Genomic DNA, 21,883 nt, shown 5'->3' on the forward strand with positions numbered 1-21,883 from the left:
TTAGAACCCCTTCCAGAACCTAAAGGGGCTCCAGGAAAGCTGGGGAGGGACTCTTCATCAGGGAGGGCAGCCATAAGATGAGGGGGAATGGTTTCAAACTGGAAGAGGGGAGATTTAGATTATATATTAGGAAGAACTTTTTCACTCTGAGAGTGATGAGACACTGGAACAGGTTGCCCAGAGAATCTGTGGCTGCCCCATCCCTGGAGGTGTCCAAGGCCAGGTTGGATGGGGCTTTGAGCAACCTGGTCTAGTGGGAGGTGTCCCTGCCCATGGCAAGGGATTGGAACTTCAAGGTCCAATGGTTCCAAAGGTTCAAGGCTAGGATCTTCCAATGTAAACTGTTCTATGATTCCATGATTCTATAAATATAGTTTTGTGTTAGAGCATGGTTGAAATTAACAACAAAGCCTACATGAACAGTTTATCACATCCACCTCCTTTCTATCAGCTTTCCAGCAGTGGGAATCATCCAGTGCTCCGAGGCTTGTTAATATTCAGATATGTATAGCCAAACAATGAATACTGTTCATTGTCTTTCTTTGCCAGCCAAGAACAGCATTGTCCAGGGCTTGGAGAACGTGGAAGCTGTGGAAGGAGGGGAAGCCCTGTTTGAATGTTACCTTTCGAAACCTGAGTGCTACAACTACAACTGGCTGATTGACGATGAGCCTGCCAAAACTACAGAGAACACTGAGATGGTTTACTTTGAAAATGGGCGCCGGCATCTTCTGCTGCTGAAGAACCTCACTCCCCGGGACAGCTGCAGGGTGACCTTTATGTGCAGCGACGCGGTGACCTCAGCCTTCCTGACGGTGAAAGGTAACTCAAGCACTCATGCATGCCACGTCTTACATTTCATAGAATCATAGAATTGTTGAGGTTGGAAGGGACCTTTAAGATCATCAAGTCCAACCTTTAACCTACCCTGACAAAAGCCACTTCTAAACCATGTCCCTAAGTGCCCCATCTACCCTTTTTTTAAATGCCTCCAGGGATGGTGAATCTACCACCTCCCTGGGCAGCCTATTCCAATGTTTAATAACCCTTTCAGTGAAAAAATGTTTCCTAATATCCAATCTAAACCTCCCCTGACATAACTTGAACCCGTTTCCTCTCGTCCTATCACTTGTCACCAAGGAGAAGAGGTCAGCCCCCATCTCTCTACAACCTCCTTTCAGGTAGTTGTAGAGGGTAGGGGAGGCGCAAATGGTTTCTGGTTGGGAGGCGCAAATGAGCCAAGAAAATATGATGAGTAGCAGAGAAGAAAAGTTTCATTTGTTGTTTGCTTCTTACCTAAATCTTCTTCCCACACAATAAATAGAAACTGGTTTGCAATTTCCTTTTTTTTCTTGTTCCGTACGCTATGACACAGATATAAGCAGCATCAGTTGGCAAGGAGTTAGCAGCAAATGACTGTCTTACAGCTGTCATTATCCCGATGAGTTGGGTTGTGTTTATAGGTACTTCAGGGCTCTAGAGGTGAGAGTTATGTCAGCAACAATATTATCTCTGTATTCCTTGTATTTTATGATATTACTGAGACTTCTGAGGGGATCAGAACCCCTTTCAGAGTACAAGAACAGCTATCCTCCGTCATGGCATGGTATCCTCCCTGGGGTTTTCTGCTACTTGGGAAAGAAAGGCATTGCTGGGTTGGGTTTTGCTCCTGAAAGTTTTGGAAAGTTTCTGTCCCCTTCCGTTCTGGTGATATATAAGCCCTCCATTTTAATGATCTTGATCTCCAAGGCCTCACTGTCCAGAGCTTCACAAAAATATTCAGAGAATCTCTTGCCTGTCTTTGTTTCTGTAACTGAGGGCTTGATTGCCTATTTTTATCTACAGGATGGCGCCTACAGATCTTGCAGCCTCTCACAGATGTGGAAGTCTCTCTGGGGGAGAAAGCTACATTTAGCTGCGTTCTAAGTGAAGCTGTGCCAATTAATGAAGTTGCCTGGTACAGTAATGACATAGAGATCCAGCCGGATGAGGACTGGGAGATACAAGCAGATGGAAACAAATACAAACTTATTCTGAAAAAAGCCCAACCGCATCATTCTGGAGAAGTGACCTTTGCTTCCAGGGAAGCAATTGCATCAGCCAAGTTATCCGTGATAGGTAAGTGTCTGTTGTTCTAGCCCGGTGGCACTTGAAATCTCAGACTTTGGTATTGAGCTACGACATTGAATTTTCTAATCTTTGTACTGATTCTTTTCTCTTTGCCTTGCGTGTCCCAGGCTAGTGTTCTTAATCTGGGAAGATGCTGCTGGGCAACTTGTTTTTTGACCGGAAACTGTTCACTTCATCAGAAGAAAATTGTATCAGGCTAGGCGATACAATGTATTGGACTGTGGTAGAAAAGTTCACCAGCTTTCTTTAGCTGCAGTCTTTTGTAAAAAGTTAACATAGAGTCGAATGGAACTCAATACTCAAGAGTTCAGCATCACCCTGGGTAAACGTGGACTTGGGAGGGAGCTGAATTAGAGTGCACGTGGAAAAATTACCTAGGGCAGCAGAGAACCCTTTGAAATCTGCTAATTTGCTCAAGTGCAGGGCAAACGGTTTTCCAGATTAATGACTTGCATATTAAAATCTTCATGAGGGGGAGATCCGTGAAACACATGACTTGTGTTAATACAAGATACAAGAGTTAATAGCTCGAAATATGAGAATAGTTACAAGAGTAAATAGAAGAGTAAATAGCTCTAATATCACTAAAAAGGTGATAGTTCCCTAATTCCCTCGTGAGGCAGGTTAGACCAATGATTGGTCAATGTCCATTCCAGCATCCAAGGTCTGGCTCCTTCCCATGGTGGCGTAGGTGTGTCACCCAGCAATGGTCACGCCAGCACGACCCCAGTGATGGTTCTGAGATAATTGCAGTGTGTATCGGCTGTACACTGTACTGGAGTTGTTCAAGAGTCACTGATTGACTATCCCTCCTTTAAATTATTACGAGTAGTCTGTCTGTGTAATGACTTCTGCGACTTGAGAGATATCTGATGTATTCCAGTCATTTCCACAAAAGAATTGGGTGTTGATGGATTTAAAACAGCGTTGTCTTATTTTAGGGACCTACATTTTAGAAACTGCAAAATACTATCCTCCTGAACTCCTCATGTTGATGGATTTTCTGGATGAAATTTGGCTGAAAATAGAGAAAATAAGCTTATGTATTATGTGGAAATGAATGTTTGTGGTGTCTAGAATTATAGAACTGGCTGATGACCTTATTTGCCTTTAATTTGTTGGACTGGTACATTGTGGCAGGTCATTTACTTGTTGAATGCCTTGAACTTGAAGACTGAAAGAATTAGTTCTGTCTTCGAAGCTGAAATGCAAGTTAGGTGAGGAACATTTTCCAGCGTACTGAGTGTAATCATCAGTAGCCATTCTGGTAGGACACAAGACCATTCCCATTACGTATTTATTTGTTATTGCCTGATGCTGTGACATACATAGCAATTACACAGAAATTGAGTGACTTGCTATTCAATTACTAGAGAGTTACTCTGTAGTCCAACAATAACTTGATTTCCATTAAGGCCAGACCTGAAATAAATACGATCAAGGCCCAAATGTACTTGAAGTTTTCCGCTAAGTTCCGTGATAATATGGACAACATAGGGTCATCTTTATTTTGAGATAGGTGCAACAAAGCAGCAGGAAAAAGAATAAATCACAATAAGTGACATTAAGTACGGGAGATGACAGCTGGAAAAGGAATGTTTGTCATTAGCAATGTAGATCAGGGCAGACAAAGGAAAACTCAGTGGCGTCGTGCACGTCTCACGGTCACGGGCATGTACCCACTCAATTTTACAATAAGACAAATACTGAGTCTATCACGCTTCCTCCTCATTGTTTGTAGAAGGCTCTCGGTTGTTTTAGTATAAAGCATTATTGCTCATGTCGTACATCATGGGACCTCTGTTGTGCCTCCAGCCCACCCCGATCCACCTGAAGAACCAGAAGTTTTAAGTAAAAACAGCCACTCTGTCACTCTGTCTTGGTACAAGCCGTCGAACGCTGGCGGTTGTGACATCCTGGGCTACAACGTGGAGAGGAAAATCCCAGGTGTCGGCTGGCAGTCGTGCAGCAAGGGCATTATTCAAAACACAGAGTTTATGGTGGACGATCTCACCCCAGGTGAACCCTACAGATTCCGCGTCTCGGCTGTAAACAAAGTTGGGGCCAGCGAGCCGGTGCACTTCCCTCAGATGGTGCGGCTAGGTGAGAACAGAGAGATGCCCCCACGGAGGACTGCAAGCTGCTGTAGACCTTGTGTTTCGCATGGCATGCCTGCTTCACCCATTCCAGGCATCTCCTGGAAGAGTTCTCTCTGCAACGTTTTTCAGTGCTTTGCTGCCAACACAATAGAGGAGAAAGAGCTTGGAAAAATTGTTCTGGGCTGCCATGAACAAAACCTGCTGCGTTATTGGTACTCAACATTTATTTTCTCCAAACTGCATCAAGCTGTCTTGCAGCCTGCACGGCATCCATGTGTTGTCTGGTCACCGTGAGTTTCTTCTCTGGTGGAGTTAGGATGGAATGAGCCAAAAGGAGCATGTTGGAATGCATTTGGGGTAACCAAGATCCTGGTACCAATGCCGAGGGTGGGCAGTGTTGTCTTCTTCACCCATCTTTCTCTTTTGTTATATCATTTCTGTATCTTTTTCTGTAATCCCCACAAAGAAATGCTGGAGGACACAGTTCCTTTGCTCTCTGTTGGTGAAACTTTGGAAGCTACAGTGGGATGGAGAGCTACTCCCTCAATCTTTCTTTTCTTGCCACTCTTTCTGTCACAGCTGAGTGCCCAACAAATTCCTCCAAATGAGAATAATAATAGTAAAAAAATCCTCTTTTTGCAACATAACAACTGCCAGTGTGTCAGCTGGGCACTCATGACACTGCAAATGCTGACTTCGTCGACAACAAACTCAAGGTATTCTGGGCCGTGGTCCCCTCGCCACAGTGAAATGTGCAGAGGGGCAGATCACGCTCAGGCGCTGCTGCTTTTGGGAACTCAGCTGGGTGCTTTACCCGCCCCCCCCAGTCAACATCTCCCTGTTTAATGCATTTGTCTTGAGTTCGTTTTGAATATCGCAGCTGTACAGACAGCGTGCCATCGGCAGGCCTCCTTCCAAAGTCAAGAAGATACAGAGATTTTTTATTTTTAAATTCTTTATGCTTTTCGAGAATTCTTACTCTTCCTAAGCAAGCGTAAATATTTATTTATTTATTTATTACTTTCAAGACTGGGATGAATGCCCCTTCTTAATAATCTCTTCTCTTTTTTTTTAATTCTTTTTATTGTTTCTTTCTTGTCTCTCTTCAGAACTGCTTCACTTCTAAACATTAAAGCCTACCATCTGTAGGGCTGCTTGAATACTGGTGATGGGTAAATGAAGATCAGCAAATACACAGGAATGTGAAAAATGCAACCACTTTTGCATGTGTATATTTAAATGGAGCTGGTTTAACTGTGATGTTATCTTTGGAAGTGCAAACTTTGGATGCTGCCAGTCTTTCCCCCCGCCCCCCTTTGGTTGCCTACAACAGCTAAAGAACCTATAAATGACAGATGGGATGCTTGGATATTTTATAGAGTGATCTTGAGTGCCTTAAAGCCAGATTATATGTTCTTTGTGTTAATTCACTTTTTTTTTTTTTTGTAATTCCAGAGCCTCCAGTTACAGTCACCCATCCTTTGGTGGGAGGATCAGTCTCGGAAGGGGAGGTGGCTCGCTTAGAGTGCAAATTATCAAGTGAACCTGAAGAGAGAGTGACATGGTTCAAAGGCAAAGAACAAATACGAGCTGGAGGGAGATATGAGATCCTCTCTGATGGAAACAATCAGATACTCGTTATTCATGCATTTAAACCCGAAGATCAGGACACATACACCTGCATGGTTTCTCCAGAAGTCAAATCTGTTGCCAGCTTGTGTCTTGAAGGTACAGAGGGTGCATTCCTGTGATGTCATATCAGTTCAGGGCATCTCTGTAGCTTGGACGGGGATTCATTTTCTTTTACATGCTGTGATAACAATCCACAAATAATTGTTATCTTCCTGTTCGGTATTGCCCAATATGTTTCCGAATCCCTAACAGCTTTGAGCTGCTCAGATAAGATTTTCCTGAGTCAGACATTTAAGGTGTGGTACGGTTGTCTCTACATGGGTTTTTAGTGCTTTGGAGATGCTTCAGGGTATTCTGCCCAGCCTTCAGCTGCCACTTCAGAAAGTGAGGGCTCTTTTGTATGTCCTGTATGGTATCTGCCAGCCTCTCTGTCCTAGACATCCCAAATGGCTTTGGGTCATAGTGTTTAGGAACCTGAATTGTGCCCCTACAGTGGGATTTAGTGGCCCACACACAGGCATCTAGTGCCATTGGAGCACTTCAGGATATCGCTCCTGGCCTCCATCTCCTTCTCCAGAGGGACCTAGAGCACTCATAGGTCCTGTGTTGTATCTGAGAGCCACATGTACTCATGAGACAGGTGTACTCTTCGCTGGGTAAAAAACTGGCTGGATGGCCGTGCCCAGAGAGTGGTGGTAAATGGAGTTAAATCCAGTTGGTGTCCGGTCACAAGTGGTGTCCCCCAGGGTTCGGTGCTGGGGCCGGTTCTCTTTAATATCTTTATCAATGATCTGGATGAAGGGATCGAATGCACCCTCAGTAAGTTCGCAGATGACACTAAACTGGGCGGGCGTGTTGATCTGCTTGAGGGTAGGCTGGCTCTGCAGAGGGATCTGGACAGGCTGGACCGATGGGCTGAGACCAATGGTATGAGGTTCAACAAGGCCAAATGCCGGGTCCTGCACTTGGGACACAACAACCCCATGCAGCGCTACAGGATTGGGGCAGAATGGCTTGAAAGCAGCTCGACAGAAAAGGACTTGGGAGTGTTGGTTGACAGCCGGCTGAATATGAGCCAGCAGTGTGCCCAGGTGGCCAAGAAGGCCAACAGCATCCTAGCCTGTATCAGGAATAGTGTGGTGAGCCGGACTAGGGAAGTGATCATCCCCCTGTACTCGGCACTGGTGAGGCCCCACCTCGAGTACTGTGTTCAGTTTTGGGCCCCTCGCTACAAGAGGGACATTGAGGTGTTGGAGCGTGTCCAGAGAAGGGCTACAAAGCTGGTGAGGGGTCTGGAGGACAAACCTTATGAAGAACGGCTGAGGGAGCTGGGGTTGTTTAGCCTGGAGAAGAGGAGGCTGAGGGGAGACCTTATCACCCTCTACAACTACCTGAAAGGAGGTTGTAGAGAGATGGGGGCTGACCTCTTCTCCCTGGTGACAAGTGATAGGACAAGGGGAAATGGGTTCAAGTTACGTCAGGGGAGGTTTAGATTGGATATTAGGAGACATTTTTTCACTGAAAGGGTTATTAAACATTGGAATAGGCTGCCCAGGGAGGTGGTGGATTCACCATCCCTGGAGGTGTTTAAAAAAAGGGTAGATGGGGCACTTAGGGACATGGTTTAGAAGTGGCTCTTGTCAGGGTAGGCTAAAGGTTGGACTCGATGATCTTAAAGGTCCCTTCCAACCTCAACAATTCTATGATTCTATGTGGATTTCCCAGTTAGCCTAGAGCATCTCAAATGGCACTGGGCACCATGTGGAGGCAAGAGGGTGAGTCACAACTTTCTGACACGTCTAAACTGGCAAGAGTCTCCATGTGAGGTGCGAGTCTCAGCTCCCACTATAGCCAGTGGAGATTTGTTCAAGACAGTCAGCGAAGCCCTGTCTAGCTGTAAAATAGGATGAGCCTGAATAGCTTTCCAGGCTCCACCGACAGTTTTGACTTGGTATTCATCAACTGCATCATTTAAAAAGGGCAGAAATTTATTTATTGGGTTCAAACGTGTGAAGAATAATTTAAAAAAAAATTGTTGTTTGGTCACGTTTTAAGTGCATGCATAGAATCATGGGATAGTTGAGGTTGGAAAGGACTTGTGACGATAGCGTAGTCCAGCCCCCTGCTCAGAGCAGGGTCACCTAGAACAAATTGCCCAGGACCGAGTCCAGTTATATTAAATTCACGTTTTGTTCTCAATAGGATGCTTAGTTAAATGCCACTGATACTCCTCTGCCCAGGCTTTAGAATAACATTTCCATGTGCTTTCCCAGACCTTACTCCCAGACTTCTAAAATCTCATCAATTTAATTGTCCTCAGTTCCCACAGTGACAATGCTAAAAGAGATTGCCAGGGAAGTACCTCCTGCAAGGCAACCAGAAGAGGTGGTAGATGTCCGTGTCCAGCCCAGCTTGCCCCCTGAGGCTGCTCAGGAGGGAGACCTTCACCTCCTGTGGGAAGCCCTGGCCAAGAAACGCCGAATGAGCCGGGAGCCCACCTTGGATTCCATCAGTGAGGTGCCTGAAGAGGATGAGAAACTTCAGAAGTTGAGGAAGGAGGAAGCAGAGATGTCTCACTATTACTCAGAAGAGTACTCTACGTGCGATGAGCTGGCTAGGACAGGAGAAGCAGATTTCTCTTTCACAAGCTCAGATGATGAGTCTAGAGCTGGAACTCCTTCACTGGTAAACTACCTCAAGAAAGCTGGGAAGACAAGTGTCAGTGTTACTAGCAAGGTTCAGTCCATCTCCACAGGTAAATTATGGAAACAGTGGGAGAAATCCAGTGTGGAGACTGTTGTGTCTGCCCCAGCTGCTCAGCCAGCTGAACCAGAAATGCCAGATTTAGATGATCCTTCTATGAACAAGGCCGCTGTGAAGATCCAGGCTGCTTTCAAAGGCTACAAAGTCAGGAAAGAGATCAAGCAACAAGAGTGCCCAGTCTTTACTGAGACCTTCAAAGATTTCTCTGGTGAGCCTGGAAGCACTCTCCACCTCGAGTGTGTGGCCCACAGCAAAAGTGACATGAAAGTCCGATGGCTGAAAGATGGGGAAGAGCTTTCAGACGGCCGCTACTACCACATAGACAATTACAGTGATGGGACCTGCTCTTTGATTATCACTGGCCTGGACAGGAAAGATGCCGGTAAATACACCTGTGAGGCATCCAATAAATTTGGCAAGGTTTCACACAGTGCTAAGGTGGTTATTGGCACTCAGGAAACTCAAGTTCTTCATAAGGAGAAGCAGGTTAAACCCAGCACTGACAGTGAGACAGAGAGCTCCTCTGGCAGTGAGCTGGATGACGCTTTCCGTAAAGCGGGAAGGAGACTTCATAGACTCTTCAGGGCCAAGATCTCAACAGAGATATCTGATGTGGAGGAAGAGCTCTTTGTCAGTGCAGATGAAGGGGACATAGAGGTGGTCGACCACCAGACATATCGTGAGGATGACCAGTACATCTACATCAAGTTTGAAATCTTGTCTGAGGCAAAAACTGCTGCCACTACATTCAGAGAGATGTTTGGTGCTCTGGGGATTCCCGTGGAGATTGACATTTTGGAACAAGGCCCTAAAAAAATTGAATTGCGTATTGGGAAAGCAACGCCACCCACCTATGGGAAGTTTGCACCACCAGTAGTGAGACCTCCACCACCTTTGCTGACTTCTGATACAGGTAGGTGAAGCAAACCTGTTTATTCTTTGGAACAGACAGCTACAGCAGGTCAGAATGTTATATTTTCACTCATAAGTAACATCCAAAAAACCTTTGTTTTTCCTTTGGTGCAGATATTTTCCTGGAAACTTTGCACTTTTTGAAAAACTGATGATTTTTTTTTATTCTTTTTCATTTTGAGGGAGAGGGGTGAGGTTAGTGATGAAGGAGGGGGTTGCAAGGTATTGACTTATCTACAAAGCTGCTTTTCACAATAGAAGTACCCCCTACTACAATAATATGGCCATAAATGCTATGATCGTTACACTTAAATCAATGAAACAGTTTTCAGAACAGTCCTGAGGGAGACAAGACATTCTGGCAAGGAGAAGAACAGAAGTGATGTAGAGTTTGCAGCTGAGGTATCGCAATGCTTATGGTGTTAAGGAATATCTTCATGGTGTTTGTCAGGGAGCTTCTTCTTGACTGTTTTCATAGTCTGCAATTAAAAATAGTCTGCCATTAAAAATAGTCTGCATAGTCTGCAATTAAAATACCTAGAAACCAGAAGTCTTCAGGCACTGGGTAGCAATGCTCTTAAAATACATCTTGTACCACAATCAGGTTTTTCCTTTCTTCTCTCCTAACTACCCCGACTTTAGCTCCCATGTTCATGACTGAGCTCCAAAACCAAGAAGTACAAGATGGATACCCAGTCAGCTTTGACTGCATCGTCGTTGGCAAACCGCTCCCCACGGTTCGCTGGTTCAAGGATGGGAAAGCTATTGAAGAAAACGATCATTACATGATCAACGAAGACCAGGAAGGGTGCCATCAGCTGATCATCACGGCTGTGGTCCCCACTGACATGGGGGTTTACCGTTGCCTCGCTGAAAACAACATGGGAGTTGCTTCAACCAAGGCGGAGCTTCGAGTGGACTGTAAGTCTCAAAATCACTCTAGAAAAGCCAAGGGAAGGGCTCCTGCTTGAGAGATGGATACTTTTTTTATTATTTTTTTTCAAGAAAAACACCATTTTATATTAAAAGATAATGTATGCGTTGCCCATAAAAAGTTTCAGTTGCAAACCTCTTGGGTTCACTTGGGTTTTGCCAACATCAAGGCAAGGCTCAGAGAAAAACTTTTCAGGTAAACAGAGGTGTTTCCCATAATCCAAAGGCAAGTGGGACCCTGCTGCAGTACCAGTGTGAAATCGAAATGCCAGTCACTCAAATGAGTAGGAAAACTATAATCATAGTAAGAAAAACAGTTTCAAAGCTCAGATTATAGAAAAGACTTCCTTTTCCATTTAACAGTGACCAGCACGGACTATGAGACAGCAGCAGATGCAACAGAGACATCCTCTTACTACAGTGCCAAAGAATATATTTCAAGGTAAAATATTGAACTCTAGCTCTTTCTAACTTCTGACTTGATAAGATCAATGTGTATATTTACATCAAGCCTGCTTTTGCTATATCTGGCAGGGCCAGTTTAACGTCGTAAAGAAACAGCTAGACCAGCTGAGATGCAGTAACTGCAACAGCTGGACATTTATCATGTGTGGACATGCTTCAGGCCAGCCTGAAGTTTTTTATGTCAGATGGTGCTGAATCTGTTGTCATGATGACAAAACTATGAAGCCTCTCTTCTGAGGACAGGCTGAGAGAGTTGGGGTTGTTCAGCCTGGAGAGGAGAAGGCTCCAGGGAGACCTTAGAGCCCCTTCAAGTCCCTAAAGGGGGCCTACATAAAAGATAGGGAGGGACTCTTTATCAGGGAGTGTAGTGATAGGACGAGGGGTAACGTTTTTAAACTGAAAAAGGGGAGATTTAGATTAGATATTAGGAAAAAATTCTTCACTCTGAGGGTGGTGAGACACTGGAACAGGTTGCCCAGAGAAGCTGTGGCTGCCCCCATCCCTGGAGGTGTTCAAGGGCAGGTTGGATGGGGCTTTGAGCAACCTGGTCTAGTGGGAGGTGTCCCTGCCCATGGCAGGGGGTTGGAACTAGATGGCCTTTAAGGTCCCTTCCAACCTAAACCATTCTATAATTCTATCATTCAAAAACTCACAGACTGAATTAACCTGAAATAGGTGATTTTGATTCCTAACTCTTTTCTGGCTTGCTGACTTTCTTCTTTCTAATTCTAATTGCTTCTTAGCCGAGAACAGGAGGAATCTACCACTGAGGAGGAGCAATTGCCCCAGATCTTCGATGAGCTTCATGATATTCACGTGGCACCTGGAGCATCACTGGCTAAATTTCACCTGAAGGTGAAAGGTGAGGGGAGCCCACAGCAGTTGGTTATTCCAGGTTGAAATGCTGGAGAAGTTTTTCCCATGTGCTCTTCTGCAGCTGTGACCCCAGTCTGTGCATCTTGCACCACGTTTGCACAAACCAACCAGAAGAATGTGTATGTGCTGATTGATGAACCATGACTTTTGCCGCAGACTCAGGCAGATTAAGTATCTTGTTCTGTGTCCATACTACAGGCATAATCACAGGCATACGCTTCTGAAAACTGAGTCCTGTAATTCTCTGAGCACGTTAGTTATGGAGGAGCAATAAGGAATAAAAAAAAAAAAGATATACTGTCCTTTATTGTCTCTAATAAATTAAACACTCCTGGGCACGCCTTACTTCATAAGAGGGTTGCTGCTACAACCTGAAAACTGCAAAAACATCCTCCTGGTGTTGACTGTCTGTCTGTTGACTGACTGTAGGAAGAGGCAGGAAGTCTCCTGTTTTCTCCAATTGCTGCCTATAAATATGATGAAACTGTTTGGGCTCCAACTTTTCTCACTCTATATGTTGGAAATCAGACCTAAGTGTTACCTCTCCAACCTGGAAGATATTTGCATATTCAGCCAATATGGGGAGTGCTAGAAATTGAAGAGACAGGACAGAACTTTACTAAATAAATAGAATTTCATGAATTTGCAGCCATTCCTAATTGGGTAAAACCTTGAAACAGCAGCTCTGGGAAGAGCTGAGGACTCCTTGGCTGCTCAGAAGGATCTGTATGGTTGGAGATGCCCCCAAATCGACGTTGCCAATGCATTCCGTTCTCTGTGTCTGTAACTTGCTCCTTGCAGGGTACCCACAGCCTCGTCTCTATTGGTTCAAAAACGGACAGCCATTAAAGCCCTCGGATCGCATCCTTAAGACTGATAAACAGGAATTCCACTCACTGGAAATTCGTGACGTCACTAAAGCAGATGCTGGCCAGTACTCAATATTTGTCATCAACTCTGCTGGTTCTGCATATTCGTCGGCCAGGCTGGTAGTCAAAGGTAGGTAATGGACTGGGTTTGGCACCTGATTTTCCCTATTCCAGTGTCCCTTTCTATTTTATATAGTTATTTTTCTTGAGAAAGCCTAGCAAGATCAGCCAAGGGTGGTGGTGAAGTCTGTAGATAAAAGATAATGTGCTTTAATCTTGGTTCACCTGTAAACTTACTGTGTGTCCTGAAGATGAGACATGACACTTCTCTGTCTGTTGCCTCTTAAACATACCGTCTATTCCTGCCCAACCCCACTAAATTTAGTGGTTCGTTTTATTAAAACTGAGGGCCTCTTATAAATTGTATTAACATTTCTGTGTATTTTTTTTTCCCTCCTTCAAACCATGGACAGAAAGTTATTTCTATTTGTCACTTTGGTTTTTTCTCCCTGTGTTACAGATCCTGACGAGAAAGAAGAGCCATCAGAAACAGGTGAGGGAAGCCATAGCAGGTGATGACAGAATCCCTAGGAATTTGTCAGTAAACCGCCACGGAAGATGTCATCATGTTTCATCAATAATGTCATTTTCAGATTCCCGTGAGCAGCTGATACCACCAAGGTTCCTAGAAAGATTTACTAACAAAAAGGTGAAAAAAGGTGCGAGCATCACATTGTCTGTCAAAGTGGAAGGTAAGTGGATAAATAACTTGGCTCTCTGCAGAACGCTTACATGCATAACTTCATGACACATTCCAGACTCCCTCTGGCCCAAGTCATTGCAGCCTCATCACCTGTATCTGAAGTCTGGGACTCTACTCCCAACTTCACGTGCTCTACAGAAAAGCACCTTATTCGTCTTCACCTCCATTTTCCTGTATGTCAAAGCAGGGATAATAACTCTTATTAGTCTTACGAAGATGTATTGATTAACAGTTTTGGTTTTACAGAATGGTTTAAACGTCCTTATGAGTGTGTTGCAGAAAGGTTTATGTTGCTTTATTTTATGTTATGTCTGTTATTGTTGGCAAAGTATCAGGAAACAGATTAAAAGAGCATTTATTGATGGCATGGCTCATAATTGTGAGGAAGGAACACCATTAGGAAAATAAAAGCTCATTGCATTGGTTTTCCTTTAGGATATCCACCACCAACTATTACTTGGCTGAAAGAAGTGTCTCGGGAAGACATCCTGTGGATCAAACCAGACACGCCTGGATATAAACTTGCCAGTTCGAATATGCATCACAGTTTAATTCTGTTGGATGTTAAAAAGAAGTACAGCGGAGCTTATACGTGCATTGCTACCAACAAGGCTGGCCAGTCCATCTGCACTGCCAACCTGGAAGTTGCAGATGGTAAATCTTTCTTACACTACACACACGTTCTCTGCGTTCCCTTTCATACAGTGCCTACGAGAAAAACAAGTGTGACTGATAAGGAAATTAATCAAATCACAACTGAAAAAAGATGCATTTTCCCTAGATTAGCTGTGAATTTGCTTGTCTTGCAGATGTTTACATTCTTTACTTCTGTAATGCTTTAGATTTGTGACCCTAATTTGGATTAACAGCACCATCTTTTCTGTATAAACAGAAGAAAGGTCTATCAAACAAACAAATTAAGCACAAAGGAAAAAGAGAGGAAGAAAGGCAATGTAAAGTAACTAGAAAAAGTCACCATATAAAAAAATTTATTTTGAGCACTTCAGTCTGATAAGGTATGTGGCTTATAGAATTACCTTAAGACAGCTGGAGTTATTTGATTCCCCTTTGGCAGAGCTTTCCAGGGCCTCTCTTGACATAAGTCCTTCAGTAAGTGGTGGGACAAGCAAATATAGGCTGGGAATAGGGGCGGCATTGTGAAGGACTTCATTTTTCTGTTAATCCTTTCTTGCATCCCACATTTTTACTGTGGGATGTACATTTTACACAAACATAAACTACAGGAGCATAGCTTGGGCAGTGTAGAGAAATAGGGCAACCGTACATCTATGTGAACAGGGAGAGGAGTACACTATTTGCATCTTATGAGTGGGCGCACGTATCCCAGGTCAGGAGCTGCTAACAGGTCAGATTCAGTATTCCAGTATTCCCAGTAATCCATGTTTAGAAAGTATGACTACATTAAATACATTAAAAGAACATTCTCTGCCTTCTGTCCTCTAATGATAAACCCTAATCTTGCAGTGAAAGAGGCCGAAGTTCTGACCCAAGAGCGTGTGATGGTGTCAGAAGCCATCATGACCACACTGGGGTAAGTGGTTGGCCACCCATGCTGAAGGGGACCAGTGCAGGTACCACCCTGCAGAAGTTCCCCGAGTCACTTTTAGGAAGTATTCACTTTAACATCTTATATTCATGCCTCAGCACCAGAGTTAAAATAGTTTGAGGTCCTAAGATGGAAAGTGCTGTGAATATTCTAGTAACAGTGTCAGCCATTTATGCTTGATTATTAGGGAGGATAGGAACAAGGACAAAGAAAAAATAAAAATTGGGTAGGTCATATAAAACTCTTGCTGCTTTTTCATCTCCTAAGCAGAATGCCAAAAAAAATTCACAGGGTCAAGGTCTGACTGTTACTTGCCAACAGTGAAATACGCTGATGCTTCACAGAAAAAGGAGTAGATGAGAAGGGTCTATCACAAACTTCTTGTTTACAAATGCACCTGAAGAATAACCTCCCCAATTTGCCATTTGAGGCTTGTGAGTAGGCAGTTACAGTCTGAAAAACGGTATCCACCTGAACGCAAGTTAGCTTCTAGAATACGTCCAGCCTAAAAGGCTTGACCAGTGTTTTTCTGGAGTGTGAAGAAAGCTACGGTGTGAATTCAGCTATTCCACCGCAACCTCTCCCGAGATTGTCCCCAGGCTCTGTTAAACATACTCGGTGATATATGGTTTATCACATATCACGTGGAGTGAGCTTCCTCCAGCTTCCTATGTACTAACAGAATCAGGGCAGATCAGCTTGTGCAATGAAAATTTACATCCTGCCTCCAAATAGCACAGGAATAGCAGAGATGTTGACCTCAGGATATTAGAGTTTTGACAGAGCTGTGGTCCTGGGAAACACCACAAACACTCTTCATCAGATGTAAGCAAATGCTGGTAGTTCTTCATGTCTGTGGAGCTATCTTCGCTCAGTGTTGACAGTATAGCGTCCTGCCCCTTTCCTGCTGGCATGAATGAGTTTGATGCTGGTAAAATCTGTCAGTGTAGCAAGGGTCTCTGGAGCTCAAAACTGCTGCAATACCAGTAGTTGGCTTGCTTCCCCAACACATGGGTATCCTGGTGTGGTGGGAGAAGGTCTCTTGGAAGGACTACGGCATCTGCGTATTCTCCAGTCCTTGCTTTCCTAACGAAACCACTGGAAATTATCATAGCATCGTAGAATATTTAGAATTGGAAGGGACCTCAAAGACCAACTAGTTCCAACCCCCTGCCATGGGCAGGGACACCTCCCACGGGCAGGGACACCTCCCACTAGACCAGTTGCTCAAAGCCCCATCCAACCTGGCCTTGGACACCTCCAGGGATGGGGCAGCCACAGCTTCCCTGGGTAACCTGTGCCAGTGTCTCACCACCCTCATAGTGAAAAATTTCTTCCTAATATCTGATCTAAATCTCCCCTCTTCCAGTTTGAAGCTGTTACTCCTCGTCCTATCATTACATGCCCTGGTAAAAAGTCCCTCTCCAGCTTTCTTGTAGGCCCCCTTCGGATACTGGAAGGGTCTACTGGAAGGTCTTCCTGGAGCCTTCTCTTCTCCAGGCTGAAATTGTTGAGCATTGGTTCACTGAAAACTGACTGAGAATACAGATCCCACTTGACATGATGTCACCAACTGTAATACTTTTATTTCATTGTCAGCTGGGAATAAAGTCCCAGCAGCACCAGGGAGATGGAGGATATTCTGCTCTGCAACCCACTCCCTGAGCAGCCAGGTCTTCTCAAGCAACAGTTTGAAATAAAAGTCAGGAATAAGAAGAATTCTCAGATGGGATTTGGCTCAAAGACAAAGACACCCAAGTGTTTCCATGCCCACATGAGCCAGATGCTCCATTTCTCATTTCTTATAGAGGCCCTGGTGACATTGGCTACCAGCAGCTGCCGTCCCAACCAGAGCCCTACCTTAGATATCCCCAGCCTTCACGTGCGGGGTGTGAGAAGGAGAGGGTGTTTCTCATTTACCTCTCCTTACTATACATTTTATTTAAATGTTAAACTCTGCTTTACTCTTTCTTTTTCAGAGCTATTCATCCTTCTGAAACAAGAGAAGGTAAGAGTAGCTATTCTCTCTCTTCTACTCCTGCCCTTCACATCTACAGCTGAGTTTGTCTCTGCCTTTCATGATTACCACCTACTTTTATCCCGTTTTCTTGAAACTGTCTGAAATGTTGGAGCTTTTCAGGACTGGTCTCTGTTCAAGGGTGAATTATTTGTATATTCAAAAACAGAGGAAGTGAAGAAAATAAGACTTTCCTTCCATAGAAGCTTTTGTTACTCAAAAAAAAATGACTTTCCAATGACATTGCCTACTTAATAGAAAATTCTCTCTTTTCCAGGAGACCTTGAAGCTGTTAGAGAGGGTGTACCCAAAAGCCCTATTTCCTTAGCTGATGTTGGCTCAGAAGAGTTCTTCCAGAAACTCACCTCCCGTATCTCAGAAATGGTATCTGCAAAAATAAGTCAGGGTAAGCAACCCAACAAATGCAATTTAATTAGTGTAGAAAAATACGCAGTCTTTCTTTGATGTATCATCTGGACTTTAAATATCAGTGAGCTTTATGAAGCAAGTTTTGAGACGGTCACCCTACATAAGCCTATGATCATTTGTAAATGCTTAGGACTAAGAGTTTTTAGTAAGAGTCCATCCAAACTGCGTGTGTTAGTCTACATTTTGAACTAGGAAAAAAAGCTATTACAGTAAACTGAGATGCCTGGTGTCCATTTTATGTATACGGTGTTTATTTAAATAAGTAGGAGTAACTGTAAGTTTTAGAGTGAAGGGCAGTTGAAAAAATGGAAGTGTCTTTTGAACATCTCTGGTATTTTGAGTTCCTCAGGTGTTCATCGCTCCCGAGTCTGAAAGCAATCCTGTTTTGAAGACTTCCGACATCTTCAAGTTTTAGCTCACAATGGGATTTTAAAATCAAGTTGAGGCTGAAAACTGTGTGCACAACCATTTGTTCAGTTGAATGAAAAAATCCTGCTTTGTGTATCATATACTAATTATCTTGTAGTAAAGTTTTATCTTGAAGCAAAAATAGAGGCATTACCTCTCCTACAAATATTCTTGCAGGACAGTGGCAATACATGCAGTAGGCATGCAACCTCATGTATTAAAACGTCCCAATTCTTTATTTAATCCTAAATATCAATAGGAGAGCACACTAAATACAAGAAATGTTCTTACTAGGGAATATTTGTTTTTATGAAATTGGAAATTATTACAGATATGGTTCGTGTTGGAATTACAGATCTTTATTTCACACTTTGCTGTTGCTCTGCTTTTTAGCTACACTTCGAGTGCCAGGAGCAGAAAGTGATGATGAGTCAAAAACTCCCTCTGCATCTCCTCGCCATGGGCGATCCAGACCTTCATCCATTGCTCAGGAGTCCTCCTCTGAGTCTGAAGATGGGGATTCCAGAGGAGAGGTATGATACCTTTATGGACAAGTTTGACACAAGGAGAAAACTTTACTTAGAACGACCAGTCTCCTGTGGCTTAAGGCTCTCCATCCCCTTTAGGGTTATACTTCACTTTAGTAGGTATATTTAGTAGTTAAATATTGGGTCTGGGATACAGAGCATAGAGTATCAAATTCTGATGCTCACTGTGTGACCTTGAAGAAGTTGTTCAAGTCAATGTGGTCAAAACAAATCCATTATTTGGCACCTTTTGCTTTCATGGCTGAGCTTCAGAAAGTCAGAGCTTTGATTTTCTGTGGCCTTGGACAGAGTTGGTCAGAAGAATTTTTCTGAGAAGTTCTTCCTGAGAAAAATGAGAATTTTGTAAAAATTAGAAATTTGAAAATCTTGAGATGTTCATTTCAAACTCTTCTAAAAAAAACCCCAACGAAACACACACAAAGCCAAAAAAAAGCCCTTAAAACTTTGGAAACGTTAACTTATTTTGACATTTTCAGGACTGCTGTTTGTTTTGCCTTGGGAGAAAAATCCACTGTTTCATGGTGTAAATCCAAAACATCTCAGATAGTTTTGAAAATACGGCCTGAGCCTCCTAGAGACCCAGCCTTCCACTTGCAAAAAAGCAAATAGTGATTCTATTTGCCCGACAAGGGCTGGAGAATAAAACATTAAACGCAGATAAGCACTTATGTTCTGCTGGTGTTTCCGTATTCTGTTTTCAGAGCACAAAATAACTGTCGTTTCACGCCTGCAGATCTTTGATGTCTACATGGTCACAGCTGACTACGTGCCCGCTGCGCCTGACAGAGAGACCATCACTTTGAAGGAAGGCCAATATGTGGAAGTCCTTGATTCAGCTCATCCTTTGAAATGGCTGGTCAGGACTAAACCCACGAAATCTAGCCCCTCTCGACAGGGTTGGGTATCTCCAGCTTATCTGGACAAGAAATTAAAGGTGACTGCTCAGTCCGTGTTTCTTTTTTCATGTAAAATTACTTGCTTCTGTTGCAGTTTGGAGCCATCCCTTTTGCGAGGAGTGATGGACAAGGAGGCTGTTGAAGGGGTCTGTAACATGATTGGACTTTTTCATGTTTTGACATGCTTTTTCATCTTTTGGACAATATTTCTGTATGTCTGTAGGGGTGCCTGGGTTTGAAATACCTAATCATCCTTCAGCAAAAAAAAAAACTTCACACCGGTTTAGGAATTGTTGAAAGGGACTGTGAACGTGGGATATTCCTCAGTGTGCATTGATAAAAGCACTGTTAACTTAAAAGAATAATGTTTCTTTTTTTTCTTGCATTTTAGATGTCACCAGAGTGGGGAACAACAGAAGCTCCTGAGTTCCCTGGGGAGTTTGTTTCTGAAGATGAATATAAAAGGAAGCTAAGGTGAGCTCGTGTCATTTGGTATTTGCACCTTTACGTTTTCCTGCCTTTTGAACCCACATAAATGTTGGTATCTAGGTCCCTCCTGTCAGAGTCACTGTTTTTGTTCTGCTGAGTCCTGCCACCTCCCCTTTCCTAGAATCAATCAAACCCTCCATCCTCTCAGACTTGTATTATCTGCGATCTTTGATTGGGTTTTGCCATTGATTTTGGCCTAGGAAAATTCCAGACAATCTAAATCATATTGGATGACTTGAAAGGATGGTTTTACATGATGTAATTCCAGAAGCGCTCTGATTTCACTAAATCCTAAACTACAGAACCTCTGTACTTTGCGGTGCCCTATATCTGAGGGTGATGTCTAAAGAGGGTGTGAAAGCACTCGACCTTGTGCTGCTCCCTTGCAGTGCAGCACGCTGCTGCGTGTGGTCTCATGGAGGTATTTACTTTCTTGATTGCATGAAATGGTATTGAAGTTGCCACTGTCTACTTTACATAGATCCTTTTGGGGCTCATGCTCTGTTTTGTCTGCCCCAACAGTAGATGTCTGTAGGTGTCGCTCCATGAGCAGGGTATCCAAATTCCTCTTACTGTCAGAGGGGATCTAGTCAACACGCTCCAAGGAGTCTGTTCCTCTGATTGTATATCTCCATTTCAGAGCCTAAAAATCTCTCAGCACGTCAAGAATAATTGTGGTGCTTTTTCTGTGATTTCTTTTTGCCTCTTTGTCTTCCCTTCAGCGTTCTTATTCAAGAACTGTTGATCTCAGAAGAGGATTACATTCAAGACCTACAGTTCCTCCAGACTCATCACCTTAGGTTTACTGAGACCTGTCCCAATGTCCCAGGAGCTGTCGCCAGTCAGAAATCCACCATCTTCAGAAATATTGATGACATTACTCGCTTCCATTCCAGGTGGGAATTCCCATGTGCCTTCATGAGCAAATTGTGGTTCACATGCCTGGCGTCAGAGCTACAGTAATTATTATTACTGTGGGGGATATGGAGCACTGGCAGTGCTGAGATACAAGGGACCTGATGGTCCTTTTGGATCATAAATGATGGCATAGCTTAAATCAGAGCACAGAGTTGGGACTCCCATCAGAGCTTCAAGGCTTCATATGTCCATCTTATTTCTTACCCTTTTAAGTGAGTTTAATTGAGAAACAGTGAACTATTAGTAAAAAGTAACATAGTCTTACAGGCACTTCAGTGGTGACAAACATTCATCTAAAACTGATGCCAGCATCCATGTGTTCGAAACACGTCCAGCTATAGCAGGCTGCCCAGGTACAACGCCGTGGCAAAATGCCTCTGCCTACTCCAAGGAGGGATTTACTGCAGATCTACTGTTCACGGAATGACTTCCCAAGGTTCAGGCTGAAATACTTTTACTTGTGTCCTCCAACCAGGACAACTTGCCAGGGAGAGGAGGTGGTGTACAATGTCTTACATGCCTAAGTCTTCCCATTGCTAAGGGGTTTCTTTTTGCACCTTGACACTCTTGCTGTCATGGGAAGTCCCTGCCAACAGCATGAGAATCACCCTTTCTTCCCCATTTTCCTACCCTGTGGTCCTAACCTTTGGTTTATCGTAGAGGAACGTCAATAATATGCAAGTACAAAGCTCAATAATCAGTGAGCGTGCAGTATCTTCCCCGATCAACGTGTGCTCTGATCAGTGCTAGCAGTATCACAAGCAGGAGCAATCAAATAGGAGTTTGAGCAGATTGTGATGAAAAGTAGATAGTTACTCTGGGGAAATCATTATGGGGGGCGTTGCCTTTGCAACCGGGAGGACGCTTATGTGGGACACCTGGCACTTTCCCTGGCTGCGCCACAAGAATAGATTTCCCTTCTCTTTGCTCCCTCTTTCTCTCGTCTCCCTCCCTCTTCTTTTGTTTTTTCCCCAAAATAACTTTAATTGCGGGAGGTGATGCATGTCATCAGCTACCAACACTGCTAAAAAATCTTTGTGTATGTGAACCTGCCTCAACATCCTTTGTGAGACAGGGTGGGGATCTCTGTCTTCACTCGTGAATGGTTCATTGATCCTCAAACATAAGGATCTGGCGAGGGATTGACTTCCCAGCTTGACCTAAGCCCT

At 43.8% G+C, this 21,883-nt stretch overlaps 1 protein-coding gene across 36 annotated transcripts in view; it reads left to right on the plus strand.

The window, feature by feature from the left end:
• Positions 1–21,883, plus strand: part of OBSCN (obscurin, cytoskeletal calmodulin and titin-interacting RhoGEF) — a 200,607-nt gene that overhangs the window by 121,553 nt on the left and 57,171 nt on the right. For 35 of the 36 annotated variants that reach the window (XM_074573908.1, XM_074573915.1, XM_074573910.1 and 32 more), the window contains 18 exons: positions 550–822; positions 1,846–2,118; positions 5,685–5,957; positions 8,182–9,537; positions 10,179–10,457; positions 10,833–10,911; positions 11,678–11,796; positions 12,612–12,809; positions 13,200–13,232; positions 13,333–13,431; positions 13,878–14,096; positions 14,928–14,994; positions 16,989–17,017; positions 17,304–17,432; positions 18,257–18,396; positions 19,145–19,345; positions 19,699–19,781; positions 20,519–20,692. In XM_074573908.1, the coding sequence (XP_074430009.1) occupies positions 550–822; positions 1,846–2,118; positions 5,685–5,957; positions 8,182–9,537; positions 10,179–10,457; positions 10,833–10,911; positions 11,678–11,796; positions 12,612–12,809; positions 13,200–13,232; positions 13,333–13,431; positions 13,878–14,096; positions 14,928–14,994; positions 16,989–17,017; positions 17,304–17,432; positions 18,257–18,396; positions 19,145–19,345; positions 19,699–19,781; positions 20,519–20,692 (4,024 nt within the window). Of the gene's footprint in view, positions 1–549; positions 823–1,845; positions 2,119–3,945; positions 4,234–5,684; positions 5,958–8,181; positions 9,538–10,178; positions 10,458–10,832; positions 10,912–11,677; positions 11,797–12,611; positions 12,810–13,199; positions 13,233–13,332; positions 13,432–13,877; positions 14,097–14,927; positions 14,995–16,988; positions 17,018–17,303; positions 17,433–18,256; positions 18,397–19,144; positions 19,346–19,698; positions 19,782–20,518; positions 20,693–21,883 lie in introns of all 36 variants that reach the window. The other variant, XM_074573946.1, reaches the window with a different exon arrangement.

This window comes from Larus michahellis, chromosome 2 (genome assembly GCF_964199755.1).
Source record: "Larus michahellis chromosome 2, bLarMic1.1, whole genome shotgun sequence".
Taxonomy (NCBI): domain Eukaryota; kingdom Metazoa; phylum Chordata; class Aves; order Charadriiformes; family Laridae; genus Larus; species Larus michahellis.